The sequence below is a fragment of the Leptinotarsa decemlineata genome, unplaced genomic scaffold, assembly GCF_025532065.1.
Source record: "Leptinotarsa decemlineata unplaced genomic scaffold, Ldec_3_MD MMD2_tig00000505_RagTag_RagTag, whole genome shotgun sequence".
NCBI lineage: Eukaryota > Metazoa > Arthropoda > Insecta > Coleoptera > Chrysomelidae > Leptinotarsa > Leptinotarsa decemlineata.
Window position 1 is genome coordinate 6309407 of NW_027412549.1, and position 27138 is coordinate 6336544.

A 27138-nucleotide genomic window follows, 5' to 3' on the forward strand; every position below is an offset into this window, starting at 1 on the left:
AACTGAAATCATTAGGAAGAAATTGAATACTTCCGGTCATAACGTGAAATGCTGTGACAAAACTCTTCAGAATTGGATAAAGAAACTAGGATTTAGATTTGAAATAATAAATAAACGTCAATCAGTTATGGAATTGCGTGACAAATACTTAGAATAAATAACTAAATATAGGCAAGAACAACGGCAAATTTTCTATTTGGACGAAACTTGGTATGACACTCACGACACAGTTACGAAAGAGTGGACTGATGGTTCGAGAATGTGTACGCCTAAAATGGCTGCAAACAAAGGATCGCGACTAATCATTGTGCATTGCGAAGGAAGTAAAGGATGGGTTCTGAATTCTTTGAAATTATGTGGAAAAAAGTTGAGGACTGCAATGTTGACTATCATAAGAACATAGAAGTTAATATTTTCGAGGAATGGTTTGAAAAACATTGATCCCAAATTTGGATGCGAATAATGTAATAGTTCTTGACAAAGGTTCCTATCATTCGCGACAGCTCATCAAAGTACCGAACAAAAATTCGAGGATAGATGAAATACAAAGTTTTTTAATGGATAATAATTTGTATTTTGAATATTACTGTACCAAAAATCAACTACTTAAAGTTTTACAGACAAAAACATTTAAAAAAGTGTATGCCTTTGAGAGTATTGCTGAAAAGGATCGACACACAGAAATAATTATTGAATAACGAAATTAGTTAGCTCCCTAACTCAATTACTAAAAGGGATTTGTTGGAAGGTAGGTTACACTATATCGTTTACTTGAATTATACAGAGAGAAATATATGGAAATTGAAGTGAATTAAAAAAAATAGAATACGCGAATTAAAAACAGACTGAGAAGAAAATAAATCAGATAACGAAATATCACATAGCACTGAAGAAAATATTATTTGATGTCTGAGTGTTTGCATAAAATGAAATGAATTTATTGAATGAGAAAAGTGTTTTCAATATATTGAAAATGAAAAACATTTCAAAATTCGGTAAGAAACGTTATGTATGTCTGTATCTGTAGAGTAGGGAGGGTGAGTGTAGACCCACAGCACGTAGGCTACATGTGACACATTGTACATCATCCCGAGGAGTTGTCTTCCTAGGTCATCGTCCATCCTGTCCTTTCCAGGAAGGTAAACAGGTCACTAGGAGACATCTCCTTTATATTGACAGGTGTAGGCCAAGACTCGCCGAACACACACTCTCTTTGGCAACCTTGAGGTGTCTCACGGTGGCCTCCGCGAAAGTTTTGGAAGGTGCAGCGATATTACTGTCGTTGCGCGACTTCTTGAACCTTCTAGGGGTTCCCTTCGTGGAAGTGCCCAAGTGAGAGAGCTTTTCTGCAGGGGCAGCCGGTTCCTTGCCTTTATTCAAGGCGGTGTTCTTGGCGCCCGCCGCAGAAAGTGCCCTTGCTGTTGGAGGTGATCCGCTATGTCCAGCCTCATTCCAAGAGGTAGATTGGGGTGGACATTTCTGTTCATCCCCAGCTACCGCCTTAGATTGAGGAGAGCACTTCTGTCCAGCTTCGGGATGGATTTTTGTTTTTGTTGTTTCTGTTTTTGTGTTGTTTCATTCATGTGTGTTCCCACGAGGAGCAAGGGAAGAGTTGGTCACCTCTGGCAGAGCCCCGGCTGATTACTATGAGGTTTCGCCCAGTTCCCCAAGGGGATCGTTCGTAACCGCATATCAGCCTGCGGCCATTCAGCTGTTGGCAAAATTCCTTACACCTTAGCTTGGGTAGGCTGGTCCACGGTGGCATGTTTTGCAAAGGCTTTTGGGGGGTTTTAGTTCCCCTCACCTTACTTATTTCTGCCAGTGACCAGGAGTCCGGCGACCTCGTCCGTAAGGCCACATTAGCTTCTCGGACAGGGCCTCCAGTCCCCTGGCCGTTCCCCTATCCGCCACCTGGGGTCGCGCCCGATAGGTAGCCCAACCCACGGGGGTAAGAAACGTTTGTGAAAAGTTTCTCTAATCCCCTAAAACAGTCCGAAGATCTATCTTAGATTGGAAAACCTCTTGCATATTTTTACTTTCTGGTATATTTTATCTATTCTATAACTTAATTCGGTTGCGAATTTAATACTTGATAATATTAAATTTGACATATCACATATAGCTTTCGAACAAAAAATTACAAATAAAACCTTGAACTTAAACACTACAAAATCACTTACCACATATAACAACACTGGTTGTCCCTTGACCGTGCAACAACAGGCAAAAGATCCTATTACGATAATGAGTGAACCTGTCCCTATGAGAACATATGGAGCGGTTCCACAGAACTCAGTGCTCATCTCCATATATTTGTAGAGCTCCACCTCCATCCATATCCCTATTGCTAGAATGGCGATACCAGACAGCTGAAAATGAAATTAAAAATTCTCGGTTAGTTCTTCACGTATGTGAAAGGGTTCGACAAGTAATACCTGATTATTTTCTAATAGTTATGTTTTCATTTGTTGGAACATGACAGTTAAGGATGGTTACCTTTGAAATATAGGGAAGCGCAGAAGGGCCGGATACTTTTATTGTCTGTTTCTTTGAAATCATTACTTTAAAACCCTAAATATAGAATTTAATCTCGAAATTGCAACGTTAATCTCGAAATTGCTACTTTAAACTCGAAATTTCGACTTGAATCTCGAAATTTCTAGATATTAGGAATCGTACGTTGAAAGGTAGGACCCCGTTAATCTTAAAACACCTTTCAACATATTTTTTGAATCATTTTTCCAGTCACATCTACTAACAGAAATGAGGAAAGTCAAATACTTCCGTGGAAAATTGTTTACTACTGTTGAAAACATATTGATTATATAGAGGTCTTGTTTTCACCCTTCTGAAAGAACAATTTTTCTCGTCGAACTTGAATTACATCTTTTGTCGGTGGAATTTATTTCAGGCAGGGTTGAATATTTGAAAATTCTGCAAGAGTTTCAGTGAATCGTCGTTCAATGTTAGTATCAGAAGGTAGTTGTTTCGAATCTGTTTTCCTTCCTCCGGTTAGTATCAGGCAAGATGTATAAAATATCCCTGGACCCCTTTCCCATGTTTAATATTTTGTAACAAACTTTCGACCCACGGCACTCTTGATGAAAAAATAATAATGTTGAGTACACTTAAAAATGGTACTGTTGACAATGTCAAACTGATAGGTTTTTCAATTTTCAGTGTTATTTACATATGGGAATGAATTTATATCAAGTGAAAGATTTTTACATTATGGTCCATGAATTATAGATATTATAGTTGTGAATTATATAGTAGTGAATTATAGAAATATTAATGACAGACTTCGAGTCTTTCCCCATCTATCAACATGTGTACAAAGTTGGGCCAATCTCATTTCTCGCGCCAGGAATATTCAAAATTTCTTTCACATCTACAATATAAAACGAACCTTCATACAAAATTTCAGCCTCCGAAAATATACCGGTATGGAGAAACAGTGATGAAAAGATACCTTCATTTTATGAATGCGCCTTTTCCCCATCGGCTGGTTCCCCAGTTGGAGTATACAAAAATCCTCTCTTATTGCATAGATAAAATATAAGACGAACCTGCATACAAAATTTCAGCCTCTTAAAATATAGCGGTACGGAGAAAGAAGTGATGAAAAGGAAATTTCCGTATGTGAAAGCGTGCCTTTTACCTCCACGGAGGGAGCCCCTGTTAGAAAATCTGAAAATCCTTTCTTAGTGCGCAAGTCCTAAGAAGCACCTACATACCAAATTTTAGCTTCCTAGGACTTTCCAGTACGGAGAACCAGAGACTTTCGCATTTATAAGTTTAGGGTTTCATTGACATTTTTTTATTTGTTTCTCGTGACTTTTCCTCTCTTACTATTTTTCCAAAAATGTATCTCTCCAAGCTTGGAAAGTATATACTTCTACAATTCCTCATTCAAACACAAAAATGTTTCATTAAAAGTGAATTAGAACTTCTATTAGGTACTCCTCACTTTCTTTCATATATTATTTATACTACCTGCTTACTTATTCATACTATACTCAGTTCTACTTAGTTTGAGAGGTTCTCTTTGATTCCTAATTTCTTTATCCAGGATAGTCTTTTCAAATTATGATCATCTTTTTAAGATATTCCAGCTGTTTTTTCAATAATATAGGCACTTTTTTGACTCGCACATTATTTTTTTCTGATATTTTTTCAGTTATTTCTTATCTTTATTATGCCAATAAATCCATTTGTTGTGACCAATATTTCTTGACAAAAATAATTTACTTTCTCCCATGAAATTAAATAAAATATATCAATGCTGAATAGATCAGAAAAAAAAAAGAAACAACTCAAAACTAATCAACATCCAGTATTTGCATTCTGTAAAACCGACTTGTATTTTTTCAATTTTCAGGAATATCTTTCAGTAGCAACAGTTAACAGTGCGTGACTTTTGTGATTTGTTGGAGCGGAAAAAAGTTATCATCATTTAATGGAAGTAGTCGAAGATAAACGAATCCGCTACTACGGTACTGAAAAAAAAATTATTGATCCGTTGCCTCCAGAATTTCACACTGAAAAGAGTTAACTAGCCAATAGATTTTAAAAAAATAGAAAATTATTTAAAGTAATTTCATTTTAGTATATTGTACGACATTCACATTCTGGAAGTAATTATCTACTCATTGTTCAATTAACTGTCAATTCATGATTCAATTTTTTATATTGAATTTCTGAATATTTCCATGTTACTCGTTTGCAGATAATTATAATAATGTGATTCAGTGGCGAAACAAGGCTGAAGACCGCCACTTAGGTAGAATTTTCTTCAGTAAAAGGTAGTTTAGAGGCTCGAAATTTCGAAAAAATAAAAATAAATCTTAAAATAGTGGCTACCAAACTGTTTTTAAACTACAAGGAGCAAGCTGTAATATTTTTTAAATATTTCATAAAATGATCCCGAAATGTGGTTTTTATTTTGTTATACCTATTCATTTTACGCAGGACAAAATGAAATGTAACTTAGATGCATCTCATTTTGTATTAAACGTTCAAAATACAGTTATTACATGAAACCAAAAATTCTTAAGGAACAGTGAGAAATGGCGGAAAATAATCTGAAATTTTGAAAAAAATCGCGAAAACTGATTTTTTTGTTTTTATTATTTTCTACCCGGAAAAATATATCAATTTAGATGAAAATTTGTGTTGTTGTACTTTTTGTATGTATGACAAATAAGCATGAATTTTTTGGAAACTAAAAACAAGTAATTTTCGAAATATTTTCACACTATACCTGGGCTTAGTCGATCCGTTGAAATATCTTCTTTGAAAATTTTTATGCATATTCATGATTTATTTTTCGTCATTCCGTTTAAAATTGAGAAAAACTGGAAAAATCGATTTCTCAGATAACAATTCAGCTCCAATTCCTTTGTCATTGTTTACAGAAAATGGAACTGGAAAGAATAAGAAATCTGAGTGTTGCCTCAGGCCATAAAAGAGACTTGTTTTACTCGTCTGATTATTTCCTATACGAATCTCAGGCTCCCTCTTATGATTTTTCTGGATGCGATGCGATGTTAACTTAGGTAGTTCATGAATCTTTGTAAAACAAAGAAAAAAAGGCTATATATTTCAAAATAAATATTGAAAATCTATATAGCTTAAATAAGGTAAAATATATAACAAAACATACACAAAAGTGAGATAAAGGGTAAACCATATGAGCAAGGCATAACATGAATATATTGTCTATCCAGAAGACTTCAGATATGTTTTCAACTTTTTCTTGAAATTATATATGGAGTAGTGTCTAAATTCACTGGGCGGAGCATGTATTGTTTGGTAGGGTTGTAAATAGAACTACTAGAAAAGCAGGCTTTCGAGTGTTTTGGAATAATAAAAGTGTGAATGTTTCGTGTCCCCGAATTATTCTGAGATTTGAAAGTTTTATATCTTTCATAAATATAATTTGACATTTTGTAAATGAGGAATTTATGTGTATTGACGAGTAGGTGGAGCTGCCAGGTTTTAGCAATCAACCTGACTCTTCGACTTTGGGGGATATATAGTCGAATTTTTTCACACCATAAGAAAGATGAATACAATTGTTTAATATTTTTTGTAAGAAATTTACATCAAAGTGTATGAAAGCAGGCCCGTAGATTATATCGTAATATGCTAATCTAGACAATATGAGGGTTTCGCAAAGTTTCAACTTCAATTTGGAAGTCATAATATCTCTACTTTGATAGAGTTGACCTAAGATATTGTACGAGCTACGACAAAGTGAATTTATATGTTTGTGAAATCTCAGATCAGCATCTAGCCACTAACCCAAGTTCTTGCTTTCTGTAATTTTTTGTAGTAAGTATTGTCCAAGTTAGATTTCAATTCTTCCTTCAATTTCCCACCTTTTATGTTTCAGGCCAAAAAGTATCCTCTGAGATTTTTTAGAATTCAATTTCAGGTTATGGGCTATAGATAGATCCAGTAACTTTTGTAGATCGCTGGTAATTTTTTCCATTGCCACCTGCCAATTACTTTGAGGAAATCGATAATATAACTGAGTGTCATCTGCATAATGATGAACTGTGTAATGATCAATTATTTTTTCTACACCCGTACTATAACAATACACTTATATGACCATAATCCGTTTCATAATGATATCCATTATGATACAGATTTTTCATAACGATACAGATTATCAACCAATAGAAACCCATAATTTTTCAATCAAGAATCCTGTTCCTTTGTTTGTCCTAGATTCTAACCTAAGTAACTAATTGCTTTATTTGTCAAAATCAGTTTTCATATTACCTACCTATATTATCAAAATGTCTGAAAACAGCGATATAGAAGGAATACCATCGACTCCAATATTTTTATAAGATCAGATTAATTACAGTTGTTATATTCAATATAAATGTAATTAGAATCTTTATAGTTTTCATATATCCATGATAATACTATTAAGTTTGTGTTTTTTAAAAAAAATATGAGTTAATTACTGTAAATGTGTTCAATACAAATATAATATTTATAGTTTTTCATTATTTATTGGGTTTAGAAAAAATAGCGTATGCAACTCTCATGTAATGGTTATTAATACACTCGCATATACCATACAAAACTCGCCTTCGGCTCGTTTCGTATCCCGGTTAATGCTCGTGTCTTAATAACCATCATTACATGATCGTTGCATAATATACTATTATGGAAGTCAGATATATATATATAGAGAGAACACAATGGGGTAGGGATAGAACCCTGAGGTACTCCATAGTCAACAGGTAAAGCACTAGAACACATCCAGACATACTGACTGAGTCCGATTTCTGAGTTAATTTTTCAATAGATCTATAGTCCCTTCACTATAACTTTCTGCAACCGAGCCAATCCATCACAGTAGAGTCTTATTGTTAGGCGGGTTGGCTGTCCTTGTTCATCTTTCACTGCCTGAACCACTGTGCATGCTGTTTTCGGCGAGTGCATTGACTTGGGATGTGGGGGTTGAGCAAACCGGCCATCGGATGCCTGCTTCCACGTAACCCCGCTGGATACGGGAATGTCAGAATCACTTGTGGTTCTGTTATTCCCTAACTGAATGGCATCCCAACGATGACTTAATCCTAAGGTTTGTGTATCCGTGCCGAGAGAATGGATGACACTGAGCCTATCGGCTGTCTCTACGGAACCTTCGAGATACCGGGCGCCCTCTAGTCGTAGCATCGCCTTGTCACGGTAATGCGGGGCTCTGCCGTGATTGACTTTCTTTCCCTATCTACTTGTGGGACCTTTATGGACAGAGTAAACTTAAAAATTCTTTCTGATGCTGAGTCTATAGAGGAGATGGATGTCGAGCTTACAATTCCAACTGACCTCCCTGTAAACTTAGATCAGAAGCAAGTCTACAAAGAAGATGGATGTCGAGTTTACGACTCCAACTGATCTTCCTGTAAAATTTAATCCAGAAGCGAGTTTCCAGAGGAGATGGATGTCGAGTTTACGACTCCAACTGACCTCCCTGTAAATTCAATTCAGGAGCGAGTCTCCAGAGGAGATGGATGTCGAGTTTTCGATTCCAACTGACCTCCCTGTAAATTCAATTGAGGAGCGAGTCTCCAGAGGAGATGTATGTCGAGTTTACGACTCCAACTGACCTCCCTGAAAATTTAGTTCAGGAGCGAGTCTACAGAGGAGATGGATGTCAAGTTTTCGACTCCAACTGACCTCCCTATAAATTTAGTTCAGGAGCGAGTCTACAGAGTAGATGTATGTCGAGTTTACGACTCCAACTGACCTCCCTGTAAATTTAGTTCAGGAGCGAGTCTACAGTGGACATGGATGTCGATTTTACGACTCCAACGGACCTCTCTGTAAATCTAGTTCAGGAGCGAGTCTACAGAGGAGATGGATGTCGAGTTTACGACTCCAACTGACTTCCCTGTAAATTTAATGCAGGAGAGAGTCTACAGAGGAGATGGATGTCGAAGTTACGACTCCAACTGACCTCCCTGTAAATTTAGTTCAGGAGCGAGTCTACAGAGGAGATGGTTGTCGAGTTTACGACTCCAACTGACCTCCCTGTAAATTTAATTCAGGAGCGAGTCTCAGAGGAGATGGACCTCGAGTTTACGACTCCAACGGACCTCCCTGTGAATTTAGTTCAGGAGCGAGTCTACAGAGGAGATGTATGTCGAGTTTACGACTCCAACTGACCTCCCTGTAAATTTAGTTCAGGAGCGAGTCTACAGTGGACATGGATGTCGATTTTACGACTCCAACGGACCTCTCTGCAAATCTAGTTCAGGAGCGAGTCTACAGAGGAGATGGATGTCGAGTTTACGACTCCAACTGACTTCCCTGTAAATTTAATGCAGGAGAGAGCCTACAGAGGAGATGGATGTCGAAGTTACGACTCCAACTTACCTTCCTGTAAATTTAGTTCAGGAGCGAGTCTACAGAGGAGATGGTTGTCGAGTTTACGACTCCAACTGACCTCCCTGTAAATTTAATTCAGGAGCGAGTCTCAGAGGAGATGGACCTCGAGTTTACGACTCCAACGGACCTCCCTGTGAATTTAGTTCAGGAGCGAGTCTACAGAGGAGATGTATGTCGAGTTTACGACTCCAACTAACCTCCCTGTAAATTTAATTCAGGAGCGAGTCTCAGAGGAGATGGACCTCGAGTTTACGACTCCAACGGACCTCCCTGTGAATTTAGTTCAGGAGCGAGTCTACAGAGGAGATGTATGTCGAGTTTACGACTCCAACTAACCTCCCTGTAAATCTAGTTCAGGAGCGAGTCTACAGAGAAGATGGATGTCGAGTTTACGACTCCAACTGACCTCCCTGTAGATTTAATTCAGGAGCGAGTCTCCAGAGGAGATGGATGTCAAGTTTACGACTCCAACTGACCTCCCTGTGAATTTAGTTCAGGAGCGAGTCTACAGAGAAGATGGATGTCGAGTTTACGACTCCAACTGACCTCCCTGTAAATTTAATTCAGGAGCGAGTCTCCAGAGGAGATGGATGTCGAGTTTACGACTCCAACTGACCTCCCTGTGAATTTAGTTCAGGAGCGAGTCTACAGAGGAGATGTATGTCGAGTTTACGACTCCAACTGACCTCCCTGTAAATTTAGTTCAGGAGCGAGTCTACAGAGGAGATGGATGTCGAGTTTACGACTCCAACTGACCTCCCTGTGAATTTAGTTCAGGAGCGAGTCTACAGAGGAGATGTATGTCGAGTTTACGACTCCAACTGACCTCCCTGTAAATTTAGTTCAGGAGCGAGTCTACAGAGGAGATGGTTGTCGAGTTTACGACTCCAACTGACCTCCCTGTAAATTTAATTCAGGAGCGAGTCTCAGAGGAGATGGACCTCGAGTTTACGACTCCAACGGACCTCCCTGTGAATTTAGTTCAGGAGCGAGTCTACAGAGGAGATGGACCTCGAGTTTACGACTCCAACGGACCTCCCTGTAAATTTAGTTCAGGAGCGAATCTACAGAGGAGATGGATGTCGAGTTTACGACTCCATCGGACCTCCCTGTAAATTTAGTTCAGGAGCGAGTCTACAGAGGAGATGGTTGTCGAGTTTACGACTCCAACTGACCTCCCTGTAAATTTAATTCAGGAGCGAGTCTCAGAGGAGATGGACCTCGAGTTTACGACTCCAACGGACCTCCCTGTGAATTTAGTTCAGGAGCGAGTCTACAGAGGAGATGGACCTCGAGTTTACGACTCCAACGGACCTCCCTGTAAATTTAGTTCAGGAGCGAATCTACAGAGGAGATGGATGTCGAGTTTACGACTCCATCGGACCTCTCTGTAAGTTTAGTTCAGGAGCCACTCTATAGAGGAGATGGATGTCGAGTTTACGACTCCATCGGACCTCTCTGTAAGTTTAGTTCAGGAGCCACTCTATAGAGGAGATGGATGTCGAGTTTACGACTCCAATTGACCTCCCTGTAAATTTAATTCAGGAGCGAGTCTCAGAGGAGATGGTCCTCGAGTTTACGACTCCAACTGACCTCCCTGTAAATTTAATTCAGGAGCGAGTCTCAGAGGAGATGGACCTCGAGTTTACGACTCCAACGGACCTCCCTGTAAATTTAGTTCAGGAGCGAATCTACAGAGGAGATGGATGTCGAGTTTACGACTCCATCGGACCTCTCTGTAAGTTTAGTTCAGGAGCCACTCTATAGAGGAGATGGATGTCGAGCTTACGACTCCATCGGACCTCTCTGTAAGTTTAGTTCAGGAGCCACTCTATAGAGGAGATGGATGTCGAGTTTACGACTCCAATTGACCTCCCTGTAAATTTAGTTCAGGAGCGAGAGCTGCGGCGTACGCAGAATCTGTCTCAGGTGGGGTAACTAACCCCCCATGAGCAGGTTAGCAAACTTTTGCGCTCAAGTGAGGTTTCACCAAAACCAGAGGCGAAAAAGCCCTGCACGGCTGAATTTAAGGCATCGTCATGTGTAGCTGACGTGCAAAAACCCTCATATGGGAAGGTTGTCGTGGATATCAAGGTGGGAATCTTGCAACTTGACTATCCGACTACCTCGTTAACAGAGCATATACTTTGTGCCTGCCCCGCTGGGGACCGAATCAGGTCTTTAGAGTTCGGCAGAGCCGTACTCTCACCATCTGACCTGAAAGACCACTCACCATACAAACTAATCGGCTCCGTTAAGAAGCTGGCTTCGTTTGGCCGAGTGAGAATAGGTGTGAGCCACAATAAACCCTTGCGAGTTGCGGTGGAGGGTCGAATAGACCCACTCACTTTGGACCTAACCTAACCTAACCACTATACCCCCAAACCTCTCGGCAACCAACTACCATCTTACAGTTCAAAGTAGACTTATAGAAACGAACAAAACTCCTGAAACAACCTAATATAACGGAAAACTATTTTTACGTGTAGTGGAATACATAATTTCTTACACACTTCACGATTGTTATGAATGTGTGCCATTGTTAATCTTTAAGAAAAAATCGTTCAAGGACAAACATATCTTGACTTCATGTATGTGTAGGTTTTATCCACCCACTGAATATTGATATTCACCGTATGGTATATAACCTTCATTGAAATTTATTACTTGTCAAATGATTTTTTTTTATTTTCATTCATCTGTATTCTGTTGTTTTAACTTTGGTTTTGATTTTAATCTGTCCTTTTTTCCGACACAAGAAATACATATCTGTAAGATGATTTATTGATTTCAGCTCATCCTCCTTCCCTTTGGTTTATTCTAAAATAACAGATTCAATTCATTTGACTATATAGTTTATTTTCATTATTATTTTTTCATATTATCAATGTAGACGTGACCAAAAAAAATATAATGTTCTGAGATAGATGAAAACAGATGCTCTACCGAATGATACATTTGAAATGAACAGCATTATAGCATACATGAGGAAGTAAAGATGTTTTTGCTAATTTAATCGCTAATTTCTTGAAAGATATACTAGAAATATTGTATATTCATGATTGAAATAATCAATTTGATCCATGTGTTTCGAAAACATTTAATGGACACTTTTAACGAGATACTTCATTGCTTAACTTCTGAATGTAAACCTACTTGCAAATTATATAATTGAACTAATAATAATAAAAGCGATTGTCAGATAATTGGTGACCCTCCACAGTATGCGAAATTTTATAGAAAATGATTTACACTCGTCATTCTATTGGGTTAAGGTAGTATTAACTTATTTTGAACTCAATTCAATCGACAAATGTATTGAAAACGTGCAAAGAAAAAACCACTCCTCATGTCAGGAAAATACAATTTACGCCATATGCGGCAACAGTTGCGAAGCATCTCCATCAACATTAAAACAAATTATACTATAATTTAATCGAATGTCATGCCGTATGTCTAATCTACCAGAGAGTACTTCATGAAGAACTCACCCAGAATACAATGTTGAAAATCATCAAAAGGCTCTTCATGCAGGCCATTGCCGCCACAGTTTGCAGTTGTTTTCCCATATCGGCCGAAAATAAACACAAATTATGCACCAATACCGATAATAGACTCAAGATATCTGCTATGAGAAGTGATAAATGTAAATATAAGTAATTGCTAACACTAAAACTACACGGCACTAATTCCTCGGCTGATTATATCCCAGTGATTCCTTAAAAACAGTTTCAGTGTTTCAGCCTCCTGAAGGGAGTAGGGATTGCTTCACGTTTTTGCTGCACGTTAAATTCTGGATCGATTCAAGCTAGACCGGATGTAATGTACCGGGTGAGCCAGTTATGCTCTTTTGATTCATACGATTTAAAAGGGGGGGAAATTTAATATCTAAATAACTCTTACCACCCTAATATATCCTCATTCTGTATTTTTCTGATGAACAATTGTCTGGTAGTTATAACATGAAGAGAAAAGATTTTGTTCGAATGAAGTCTTCCCACACAAAAACAGAAACACTCTCTCGAAGCGCGTTTCGCTAACCAAATTTGCATCATCAGGAAATGTTAAGTCTAACTCCTAAGGCCATGTTAATGTTTTTATATGCATCTAGACGAATCGTTACCTCACATTATGAGGCAATGAATTGATTTCTAGTACTCTGTTATTGTTTGCAATGTTTGCTACCTAATTGATAACTAATATTTATTTGTTGTCTACCCCTAATTACGTAAGAGTGTTATCAAAGGGCTGTTAGGAATGGGACCTTTGTCGCCGTTTATAGATCTCATTCCACATTTTTTGAATGCAGCTAAAAGCTTTTTGTCATTTACCGGTCTCAACAATTTCAGGCATTCCTAGTTTATTCTGTAGCTGCTCTCCATGATATGTTGAGCAACACCAAACGTCTCTGGTCTATAATACTGAATTTGTGCAACATGGTCTTTGTAGCAAGCTATTATAGTCTGTTTAGTTTGATCAACATACTTTTTATCGCAATCCTCACAGCTTATTTCGTGAATCTCAAACTTTGCCCAACATTGTAGTATAAATAAGAGTATTGAAGTACAAATAAGAGAGCATTTGACTAATTTCTCATTACTGTCCACTGTTCAATCTGGCTTCCGAAAAGGTCATAGCTGCACTACTGCCTTACTTAATATTGTAGATGATATAATTACTTCTATCGATAAAGGTCAATGTACAATTTTAGTTCTTTTAGACTTCAGTAGAGCATTTACCACTATAAATACAGACTTGCTACTTAACATTTTGGGCTATATACGTTTTTTCTGATATGGCAATCTTTTTTTATGAGATTATTCAAGTAAAAGGGAGCAGTGTGTAGAAATTGAAATGGTCCAATCTAAATATTTGACACTGAAATCAGGGGTGCCTCAGAGCTCTATCCTGGGCCTGTTGCTTTTTTCTATATACACTATCAATTTGATCAAATCCCTGAAGTTATATGTAAGACTCACGTCCATGCAGATGACACCCAAATCTATTACAATTTTCCTCCCCCACTAGTGGATAATGCTTTTGAAATTATGAATCAGGAATTAGCGACCATCATTGATTCAGCTTCTGATCACTGCTTATTGATCAACTCTACTAAATCAAAATTATTGTTGTTTGGTTCTGCATATAATCGTGCTAAAACGCAGCAAAAAAACGTTAAAATCAAAGATAAATTGTTAACTGTAGTAAATGAAGCCAAAATTTAGGAGTCCTATCAGACTCAGATCTAAGATTAGAAAAACATAAGTTAATTCAACGTACATATAGTTCATTAAAATTGATTCATGGGAACCGGCAATTTTTTCCAAGAAGTGTTAAAATAAAATTATGTGAAAAATTAGTTTTGTTAAACTTTAATTATGCGGATTCGTTATATGGTCCAAATCTGTTTACTGTTTACAGTAACAAAATCCAGAAAGTACAAAACTCTTGTTTAAGATTGATATATGGAATAAATAAATTTCAAAGAATATCACACAAATTGCTTGAAATCAGATGGTTGGATATACAAAAATTCCTATGTATCTCTATAGAAAAATAACATTCAGAACGGATGTGCACAACTTGAATTTGAGATTCGGAAGTTTGTTATCTCCACCGGCATTTGAAACGAAAACATTCAGACGTTCCTTTACACATCAAATTTATAAGTTGCGCAACTCCGGTTGCGCAACTTATAAATCTTGCAACCTTACTATAGCTGTTAATGTAATTTATGTATTCTATATATATATATATATATATATATATATATATATATATATATATATATATATATATATATATATATATATATATATATATATATATATATATATATATATATATATATATATATATATATATATATATATATATATATATATATACGAATATGAAAGTTATTGAGTGTCTTGATATAGAAACAGAAGTTAATATCGGACATAGCACTCAAGAAAGTGGCAAACCATAGACACGTGTTTCGGGCTTTTGGCCCATCATCAGTATGGTGCAGCCAAGTGTAAGGATGGGCAACACTTGGTTACCAAAAGATAGAAATACAAATGCACGGAGCCACCAGCAGGAGCCAACTGCACATTTGTGGTTTCAGTTGATAGATCTTGTGTTTACAAGAAAACTATCAAAATCACCACGGAGGCAGCTATAGCTACCTGCGTGACATCCGGGTCCAGGAAATTATACGAATATGAAAGTTATTGAGTGTCTTGATATAGAAACAGAAGTTAATATCGGACATAGCACTCAAGAAAGTGGCAAACCATAGACACGTGTTTCGGGCTTTTGGCCCATCATCAGTATGGTGCAGCCAAGTGTAAGGATGGGCAACACTTGGTTACCCATATATATATATATATATATATATATATATATATATATATATATATATATATATATATATCTATACTATACTCACTACCCTATTATTGTTGAGGAAAAATATGCTATATAGAGTTAAGTGGAAGAACATATTCCTGATGAAGTAAGTGATTGCTCTTTATTTTCCAAATTTTTTTAAAAATATTGTTTTAATATAGATATACTGTATGTGGAAAATAATAAAGACGTATTATTATTATTATCGTTTGTTAAAGTGTACGGGCAGTTTTTGATGCCACTTTCATACTGAATTTTTCAAAAATTTGAACCAATCCGTTGGTGTATTTTGTTTCGTATGGAAGAACTATAAATATCAAGATTACGTCTTTCTGAGAAGTCGAGAATTTACGAAGACACTCTCTGATTTTAGGCTTCCTAATTAACTTACCCAATATGTTCGACGGATCCTTCAGTTCCTATTCATTTAACCACAAACTATTTTAATTAAAAAGCATTTAACAGTGACAGGAAACTGTAATAATCATGCCATTATCTACGGATCGATAAAGAAAATGACTATTAACTATAATTGTATTGTTACGGTTTTAAATTTCTTTTTTTTATACGAATCAAAATAAAATTCAATAGATCGTGGTAAATCAACAGTTAGCGTAGAATTGACACAAGTGTTACTCACGATCCAAATATCGTGTGTTCGAAACCGACTTTGATCAAATTTTTTTCGAGAGAATTTTTCCAGTTGAAGTTGGGTTGATTCTGCTACGTTACTGGCTAATAGGGCTGCCTAGGTGGCCCGGGAAGTTAATAACATTGCCCACCACACCACTATAGCAGTCGAATCCGTTGACAAAAATAAACCTACAGCTTGTCAAATGAAGGATGAACTTTCCAAATTTCGAAATTATCCCACTCACTGGTTGGACGTTTCTCAGAAGACGGAGAGAGCCAAACAGAAATGGAGAGAGGGATTTTTCAAGACTCTTGCTAGATTCAATACGATTAAAAAAAAGATGTACCTACACAATTTGGTGAATGAATCGCAGAGTTTATTAGTGTTGAATAAATAACGAGTTCCAGTGTGAAACATTCGATTGGTCTTCAGTCAATGAAGAAACGAATAGACGGTAATTCAGAAGATTATGTACCATTGAATAATAATAATAAAAACAACGTTTGTTTGAAGGTGGTTGAATACCAGCGTTTATTCACATTTGTTTGTCTCGCATGGTATTTTACCTTAATCTAGTACAATTAGTAGATAAACAAAGAAAAATCCCATTTAGGACCTTACAGTTACGCATGGGTCAGCGTGTTTATTTACTTTGAAAATTAATTTATCTATTTTGAGGTTGTATGTTGAGAAGTGGTAATAAAATTATATAAAAATGTAAATGTAAAATAACTTAAACTAATTATATATATATATATATATATAATATATATATATATATATATATATATATATATATATATATATATATATATATATATATTATATATATATATGGACACGTGCAATTGCAGCCAATTGCAAAGATGTACAACAACTGGTTACCAAAAATGAAAAAACATCATATGTGATGAGGCCAATAGCCGGTTTGCCTCCATATTTCTTGAGTGTTCTGTCCACGAATTTCCCCTTTTGATGTATATCATACACACTCGATAATAATCTATATCTATGTATTTATATCCTGGACCCGGAAGTCACGCAGGTAGCTATAACTGCCTACGTGGTGATTTTAGATGATGCCTGGGAATGCTGGGTCTTCTAATTGAAACCCCAAATGTGCGGTTAGCTCCTGTTGGTGACACCGTGCATATGTGATATATTTTCATTTTTGGTAACCAGTTGTTGTACATCTTTGCAATTGGCTGCACCGCGCTGATGAGGCCAATAGCCAGAAACACGTGTCCGCTGTTTGCCTCCATATTTCTTGAGTGTTCTGTCCACGAATTTCCCCCTTTATATATATATTATATATATATATATATATAATATATATATATATATATATATATATATATATATATATATATATATATATATATATGTATATATATATGACTAACAAGACATAATTCTCTATAATTGATATGAATATGAAACAGTTGAGCACGAATTGTGTTAAATAATTTTTTATTAAACTAAATGAATTGATTTGGTAAATGTATAGCTAATATATATCTGGAAATTTATTGAAAATTTCACGGGCTAGATATTCATAAGATCTTTGGCCTATTGTTTTCAACCAGATTTGTTTGCACTTTATTTTGAGTTTCATTGCGGATATTATAGCTGTGTTTTGTTTGTTGCAGAAAATGTTTATTTTTAAAGTATATATGATTGATTATATTACGCACATATTTCTGTCGAAGAACTAAAATTCTTGTTTCATCGAATAAATCATTTGTTTGGTATGCATTGTTTTGTTACGAATTATTTTCAATATCTTCTTTTGAAGAACTTATAGTTTTTCCAGGTGTATACAGATGCTACTGCGCCCCATACTGTAAACGTTACTCAACCAGTGCATGATATAGTATCTTCAGGTGAGTCATGTCTAGAATTTTCTTCAGGTATTTGAATTTGAATAGTCTGATAGTTTTCGTTACTTGGTTTATGTGGTAATTCCATCGCATATGTGAGTCGAGGGTTACTCCAAGATAACTGATTTCCTTTTTTGTTTGTATCACCTAAGAGTTGTTTGTTATTTGTAGGGTTTGAAAATTTAGAAGATGACACTTGTAGCTCGTGAAAGGAATAAAATGAGTTTTATCGTGATTTAATGTCAGTTTTTCATGTTCAAACCAATCGCTGATTTTAGTAAAATCTTTTTCTGTTTTTCTTTTCGTCCAACGTATCGACGGCATATAAAATGACTGTGTAATCGGCAAAGCTTATAATGTTACCAGCTGTTTTAATAGTCCAATTCTTACTTATTCTTATTTGTTTTCCATTGCTCAAGTAACTTCCGAATAACCTGAAATTGAAATGAAAGAACACGAAAGAGATGCGTAAAGGTAACATTTTTGAGATGTTCAAGATTGAGAGTGAGATTGGTGTATCAACAAGAAAATGATTTGTTTTTTGGTTTCTTTTGAATCAATTCTGATTACCTACCTATAATAATTCATAATTTTACCTTTTCAATGATAACTGAAGTATATTGGGCCGAGCAATTTATAATAATAAATCATTATTTTTCAGTTAAAAAGCATAAATATATGAATACATTCCAGCAGTAACTAACAAAAACGTCATAATCAATATAGAAATGAATTTAAATGAAATGAACACAGTCATAAGTTATTACTATAAAAGAAGTAAAACATATAATTATATAGAAATATAAAAAATTCATAGAACCTATCGACTTAATTAAAAAAGACACAACAAGAACATATTAGAAAAAGGTTAAAAGTGTCATAGTACCTACAAATGACAACTGTCAGTTGAAAACCAACAGCACAAATATAATATTTGAATTGTTAACAAGAAAACATCTTTATAAAATATACTATTATGTCATAAATTCACTAATACTGTAACTTTTTTTTCAATAAGAAATGCTTTAAGTCTGGATTTGAAAATATTAATATTTGGAGATGTTTGGATAGAGACATCGAGGTGATTAAAAACTTTGCATCCCAAATATAAGTGAATTTTTGGTTTAGGTTAGTTCTGTGCACAGCAGGCACAAAAAGATTTCTGGATCTAGTGTCATATTGAAGATCTGTTCTATTGAATAATTTATCTTTATGTTTGTATACATATATACACAGTTCATACAGATACAAGCCTGTCAAAGTTAATACCTTTAGTCGCTTAAAAGCCTCTCTACATGACTGCCTCCAATTTAGTCCTGCAACAATTCTCACAGCTAATTTTTTCAGAGCGAAAACACGTGACCAAGAGGTACATGTACTCCAGTCAAGAATACCATATCGCAGACCACAGTTTGCATAATAAACGATTAGTAGTATGTTTTCGTGACAATGATTTGATAAGAACTTTAACGCATAACAATTTTTTTTTTTAACTTTTTACAAAGTATATCGACGTGTGGTTCCCAGCAAGTTATAGTCCATTGCTAGTCCAAGCAACTTAGTCGTTTCACTAGCATATACATTCATGTCATTGTCTTTAAAAATTTGAAAGTGTTCCATAGTTCCCCTCAAAGTAAATTTCATCAAAGAGGTTATTTACCGTTAGATGATTTATTTCGGACCACTCTGTTACTTTATTGTATACCATTTCTGATGTTATCACAAGTTCAGTAGTATCTTCGCCAGTTATGAGTAGATTGGTATCATCAGCATATGATATTACTTGGACTTTAAAGATGTCAAGAAGGAAATTAATGAGATCATTAGCATAGATTAGAAATAACAAAGGTCCAAGAATTGAGCCTTGGGGAACTCCCTGTTTAACAATGAGAGATTGGCTCTGAGTTGTGTTGATGATTACACTCTGGGGTCGATCAGCTAAGTATGATTTCATTAAATTAAATGCTATACCCCTTATACCATATCGCTCGAGCATAATTAATAAGAGGTCATGATTAACACAATCAAAGGCCCGAGAAAAGTCAATAAATAGCCCACAAATCTGTACTTTGTTGGTTGTTATTACATTTTCTTGAAAATTATATAAAGCAGTTTCAGTACTTCTGCCATTTGTGAAACCATGCTGACTTGAAAATAGCAACTTATTCATAGTTAAGAAAGAAAGCAGTTGATTTTTTATATTCAACTCATAAAGCTTGCTAAAACTTGATAGAAGACTTATTCCTCTGTAGTTTTCAGTGAAGTGGGGGACCCTTTTTTTATAAACTGGGTTTATGAGCCCAGACTTGAGTTTGTCTGGGAAAATCCGTTTTTCTACTAACAAATTTATTAGAAAATCCAGGGGAAAACACAATTCCTGGCTACATTTCTTGATAAGATTATTAGATATCCCATCTAATGTGTTTTTCAGGTTATGAATCAAATCTAATACCTCAAATTCAGAAATTGGGGAAAAAAATAGTGAAGTTGAACAAATAGGTATAATTTTTTGCGTAAATTTAAGATCAAGTCCGACTTTTCCTGGAGTGGGTGTAAAATGATTATTGAATTTCTCGACCATTTCTCTAGTGGATAATTCCTCAACCTCACGCCAATTTTGAATCGCAATAACTTTTCTTTATTACGCCTTTGTTTTTTGACTTGCTATCTAAGGCGCAATAAACTGGATTCATTATTTTTTATTATTACCGTTATCCTGAGAATTATGTTAATGAAATTATAAATGTCGACGGAAAGTATAGTTACCGTAATATGCAGTAAATTGCATATTTCAAATATTTGCATTATTCGAACAAAATGATCGTCGTGCTGATGACCTCATTGTTTTCAGAGTATGTGAAAAGGAATAGAAGAAACTCTTATTATTTCGTGTATAATGAACTGTAATGCACAGTCAAGGCTCTTTTACATTATAGAAGATGGAATCGTGAGAGTTCAGTTCACGATTGGTTTCCAAACGTGTTCATTTCATCCAAACGTGTTCATTTTAAATGTTACAGATATGTAACAATTGTATCTGTCAATCAGTTGTGAAGGATAAAACATTCTTCATAGCTTAGTTAGAGAAGAATCAATAGAAAACAATCCTGTGAAGTTTTCACTATTATAGTAAAGAAGTCAGTAAATACACCAAAGCAGAAGTTCTGGATGTCGTTACAGGCATTACCCACTATACTGACTCATTTGTCACTACTTTTATTTTTGTCTATTAAGATTTTCACTCTGAAATAGTTATTCGTTAAAGCAGGATTAATAAATACTTTTTTTACTGAAGGTACTTATTTAATCCAGATCCAACTTTTTTTTCAAAGACAAAACACAAACACTACAGGAAAATCCTTAAGGCGTTCTAAGAGCGGTGCCTGTGTGAAAATAGCTATTTACATTGGATTTGAGATTAAATCCGTTTAGAAAAACGTTCTCAGGAAGTTTATTCCACATAAATGCAGTTGTAGTAGGTAAAACTTCCAAGTATTCGGAAAAAATGCAGCCTCATGAGTTTGTTTCGTTTTCCTTCCCATCTTTCCATAACACACATTTGAACTATCTTGTTCTCTATACTAGTTTTTTAGGACAAAGAGTGTGAACTCTACCGTACGAACTTTACTGTGACAAAGTTAGTTTCCGGGTTTGTTGGACGTGATCGGCAGGTTTTTATTCCTGACGTTTCGTCTACAACTACGGCGATGAGCCAACGGACAAAGTGCTCGGATTGAGTCTCTCAATCAGATACTACATTCGAAGTTTAAGTTTTTGGTATTATTTTTTGGTTGGTGGGCTGACGAGTTTATGAAGTGCAATTATCCAGATTTCATTGAAATTGTTTTTGAGTTTTTTGAATTTCTATCGCCTCCCAATATAGTATTTGATGGTATCTCTGAATTCCACCAAGAACCTAGATATTTTCAAATGCGATAATAATTTATTTGATCATCATTTTACACACAATACATGTGTAACGTCGTATGAAAATACGCACATATACAAAAATATAGTACCGAAAAGAAATAACAATACAAATAAAAAAAGAAAACTTTTCACATATAGTCAGTGGGCATACTTGAAGACTGGCCATAAATCAAATCATCTAAAAGAACAATTCGTTCAGGTCAGTCTCAACTCCCTACACTGTAGGTTAATGGACTGACACCTATCAGAAAACAACTACTCCTCTGGCTAATACCACGAAGGGCGTTGGAGTATATCCGACAGGTGTCAGTGCAGGATTTTTCACAGAAGTTATTCCTGCATATGCTGTTGGCGATACAACTGCCGCAATAGATTTTCAATTATTGGAACACACTTGCAGACCGGTTTCGGGCTGTTTGGCCACTAGTTAGTGCAAGGTAGTGTATATCATCAACATAAAGTTGATGATTTCCGATAATTGAAAATCAAATTCCTTCAGAATATCATTCCTCGAACTAAGCTGAAGCATACAACAAACAACAGGTTTGTCGTCGCCCCATCTGCCTGTGAACGAGGTAACCAACTCATATCCAAAATTTGCACAATTCCTCGTATAAGGAAAGAAAACTTTTCACATATAGTCAGTGGGCATACTTGAAGACTGGCTATATAAAACAAATCATCTAAAAGAACAATTCGTTCAGGCCAGCCTCAACTCCCTACACTGTAGGTTAATGGACTGACACCTATCAGAAAACAACTACTCCCCTGGCTAATGCCACGAAGGGCGTTGAATTATATCCGACAGGTGTCAGTGCAGGATTCTTCACAGAAGTTATTCCTGCATATGCTGTTGGCGATATAACTGCCGCAATAGATTTTCAATTATTGGAAAACACTCGCAGACCGGATTCGGGCTGTTTGGCCACTCGTCAGTGCAAGGTAGTGTATATCATCCATGCCAACAGAATATGCAGTAATAACTTTTGTGAAGAATCCTGCACTGACACCTGTCGGATATAATTCAACGCCCTTCGTGGTATTAACCAGGGTAGTAGTTGTTTTCTGATAGGTGTCAGTCCGTTAACCTACAGTGTAGAGAGTCGAGAGTGGCATGAACGAATTGTTCTTTTAGATGATTTGAAAAAAAGAAAACATTGAAATTCATATAATTGATATAAATGCTTATCAAGTTACAATTCGAGGAGGAGCTCTATTACCAACTACTCAGACAAAGTCATGTACCGTGCAAAAATTCCTCATGACTGTAGTAACTTTTCTCCAAGAGTAATTTCTTCACTGCAGAACAAAAAATACTTCTACCTCAACTTTCCTAATAGTTGAAAGCAAATTATTATAACAATTTATTGCACTCAATAATGGGGAGCATCTAGAATGAGCCATTTTATGTGGAGGAATTCTTGATAGCTTGACATGGAGGGTATCTCGACCATGAATTTTTGAATTCGTGGTAAATGTATTGATATATTTTTGGGCAAAAATGACACATTTCGAGACGAATATGAATTATTTAAATCTCAATTTATTTAGACTTCTCTGTGCAACATAAAGCCGTAGAAAAGTAGACATTTGACAATCCAATTTTATATAAAGAGTTTCTCAATCGTTTGATTGAATAATAGGCAGACCTATTTTTTTTTCTGATGATTCGGCCGTTACTTGATGAAGATCCATCGTAATTTCATAAACTATGCCATACGATTTTATCTTTACGAACTTTATTTTCAAAAAATATATCACGACATGTCGCTATCACAGTAGCTTTTTTGTAGTGAATTCGCTACGAAAAAGCTACAGTGATAGTGAGTTCACTACGAAAAAGCTACAGTGATAGTGAAACATGTCGTGATATATTTTTTGAAAATAAAGTTTGTGAAAATCATATCGTGAGGTGTAGTTTATGAAAAAGGCAGAACTAAGTTTTTTGAAGACTTTTTGATTGTGACAACTCCGCAGGCGGTACATAAAACACAACCTCGTTAGATGACTCAACACCATTAACTACGTATGATTCACTGCTGAAGTCTCTCCTAACTCCTAATAAATGATTTCATTGAAATATATTTCACCCAGCTTAGTAAGTTATTTGGGAAGCCTAGGCATGCTAGTTTAATTACAAAGTCATTTCGAAGATATTGTGTCGAAAGCTTTTGACAAATCTAAAAAGAAAGTTACAACCAGTTTGTTTTGTAATGAGTCGTATGAAGCTGATTCAATTGATTTATTCTTCTTGAATCGAGGTCGAGTTTTACAGAAAAGATTATTCTGATTCTTGTAATTCAAAATTCTGTTACTAACGATATTCTCAAAAAGTTTTAAAAGAGAACAAAGCATAGAAATTTTCCTGTAGTTACGTACCTATTTCTGTTTTGCTTTGTTGTGTAGAGGAAATATAAGAACCCATTTAAATCTAAAGAAATAAAGTTTAAACGTTCAAACCAGTCTCGGATATACCTATACAGTTGGTTTAATGGACTAACGTCTATCAGAAAATAACTACTGCCCTGGCTAATACCACGAAGGGCGTTGGATTATATCCGTCAGGCGTCAGTGCAGGAATCTTCACAGAAAATTTCCTGCATATGCAATTGGCAATACAACTGAAAGAGTCGACCTTCAATTTTGGAACGGGCACACTTGCAGACCGGTTTCGGGCTCATTAGGCACTTGACAGTGCAAAATAGTGGCCATCATCGACCTAAAGTCATTGATATTCCATAATTGAAACTAGAATTCGTTCAGAGTATTTCATTTCTCTTCCTAAGTTGGAGCGAACAACAAAATGTCGATACCTCTAATACCACGAAGGGCGTTGGATTATATCCGACAGGCGTCAGAGCAGGAATCTTCACAGAAAATTTCCTGCAGGAAATATATAATATATATTGGATGTAATCCAACGCCCTTCGTGGTATTAGCCAGGAAAGTAGTTGTTTTCTTATAGGCGTCAGTCCATTCAACCCACTGTGTAGGTATATCCGAGACTGGCTTGAACTTTTAAAGTTTATTTCTTTAGATTTGTTTACTGTTAGTCTTCAAGCATAGCCCACTGACTAATAAGAAAGAACCCATTTAAATACATTTGGAAAATACTCTGTAGAAAATGACTCATTCATAAAGTGAATAATTTTTGTTGCAGTAACTATTGAGATTCCTTCAATACCCCCATCAATATCCGCGGAGTTTCAATTTGCCATTGATTGAGGAAAAAATTCCTTACAGAGCAAACTCAACGGAAATGGGTTGGAAAGGTAGTCAGTAATATTGGGGCAAAAATTCAATAGCTGAATGTTTGCAGGGGCGGAGGGGTGGGGGTGAAAAGAGGTGAAAAACGGTTTTTCGCGGTTTGCGGCCAAAATAATTATTTTAGAGAAAATAGTTGAATAGGAATGTTGTAAATAATAAAAAAAATCTATAACTTTTGTATCCATACTTTTTTCACATTACCCCAAAATTTTCGAGTAAAACGCGAAAAAAACCACTTTTTTCGTTTTTTATTTTTCATTCCACGAAAAAGAAGCGTATCACTATGAAAATTTGAGCAATTGTACTATTTTTTATCACAAATAAGTAGCAATTTTTTTTGCGATAAGTTAATCAGTTTCTGAGAAATTCGCGTTTTTGGAAAAAAAAGCAATTTTTTTCAAGTTAGTCAAAAAGGTATTTTTTTTGACCTAGACAACTTTTACACAGCTCATTTTTTTCGTAATTACATCAGCTTTCAGATGAAAAAATTAAAATATACTACTTTAAGCAACAAAAATCGTTTAAAATGCAAAAAACTGAAAAATTGTGCTTTTTTCGTGATTTATTTCATATTATGTAATTAAACGGTTTTTAAACTAAAATACAGTTGAAAAATTTTCATTATAGAATATTTAGGATGCTTTGAATTGATTATCAAGGTTTTATAGTGGCGAATTGAACAAATAAAGCTTCAAATAAAATGTTTATTGAACAAAGATGCAGGTAACCATACATTATAGGTACATAAGATAATGACATAAAAAATTGTCTTAATTTAATTAATTCTCGCTCTTTTACTTTGCGGCCCTGGTTGTTGATCTTGTTGTTATTGTTCTTCTTCTTCTTCTCCTTCGTCTTGTACATTTTTATCGGATTATTCTTGAAGATCAAGTTGCTCAGCAAAAACATCATCCGTGTCGTCAATTTGGGTACTTTGCATCTCGATATTAGAACACTCATTTGAATCGCAACAGTTTCTGCACAGCTGCGAGCGTTTTAAACCATGTTTCCGGCAACTGCAGCGCAAAGTATTACAGCCTTTTTCTCAGCTGCAATGAATTTTTTCAAGCAAACTGTCAGGAATCAACTGTTCATCTGTGTAGTTTGGCATGAGGATGCCGTCGCTAGAAATCTTCCAACCCCAATCCGTTGCATTAATTGAATTTCCGAACCATGAGTGAAGCTGCTGATACACACGTAAAATGTGCTGCTTTGCGGCTCCTTCCGTCGGTGGTAATTTTTCCAATTTGAATGTAGATTTGATCGATGCTGTTTGCTCGATATATATATGAAATCTAGAAAGGTTAATGCAGTCAAGCTGCTGGAAAATAATTCCATGAAAATCGAAAAATAAATAGATAAGTACTCTTTGATCATTCTCATATTGATTTAAATTTAAGAGCCACCGGTATACAGCTGTTTCAACCTATTGGGCATCGTCAGTACCGGCAGGCGGTCCTCGATTGAAGTCAAAATGAGAAAAAACCAAGAAAGTACTAGATAAAAATAGCTGCGTAAACGCAAGCGAAACAGAAGTGGAACCACCTATAGGTGTGACACCCAAGTCAACTTGCCAAGTTTTTTATGTCAGTGTTAGTGGCTTGACCAATATTGGTCAAACCTAACCTAACCTAACGGTGTTCCGTTCGAAGCACAGCTGTTGCTGCAAAATTTGTAATTCAAACAATAAATACCCCCTCTATGATGCTTTGATCTCTGAACATGAACTACAAAATTCAAATTGACATTTGTAGGTAAAGAAGAGCGAATTAATACCAACGACAGTTTAATCGTGTACATTAGGGATTGTACATACATTAAAAAGCACAATTTTTCAGTTTTTTGCATTTTAAACGATTTTTTTGCTTGAAGTATTATATTTTTATTTTTTCATCTGAAAGCTGATGTAATTACGAAAAAAATGAGCGGTGTGAAAGTTGTTTAGGCCAAAAAAAAAACTTTTTTGACTAACTTGAAAAAAATGTTTTTTTTTTTCGAAAAACGCGAATTTCTCAGAAACTAATTAACTTATCGCAAAAAAATAATTGCTACTTATTTGTGATGAAAAATAGTACAATTACTTAAATTTTCATAATGATACGCCTTTTTTTCATCAAA

At 35.6% G+C, this 27138-nt stretch overlaps 1 protein-coding gene across 2 annotated transcripts in view; it reads right to left on the reverse strand.

Annotated features, from left to right (window-relative positions):
- The window catches only part of LOC111513864 (tetraspanin-7), a 55199-nt gene that overhangs the window by 26515 nt on the left and 1546 nt on the right, over positions 1 to 27138 (reverse strand). Inside the window, exons 1-2 of one of the 2 annotated variants that reach the window (XM_074173816.1) lie at positions 12408 to 12691; positions 2181 to 2369 (exon numbers count right to left, since the gene is read on the reverse strand). In XM_074173816.1, the coding sequence (XP_074029917.1) occupies positions 2181 to 2369; positions 12408 to 12485 (267 nt within the window). In that variant the 5' untranslated portion in view covers positions 12486 to 12691. Of the gene's footprint in view, positions 1 to 2180; positions 2370 to 12407; positions 12692 to 27138 lie in introns of those variants that run through there. The other variant, XM_074173817.1, reaches the window with a different exon arrangement.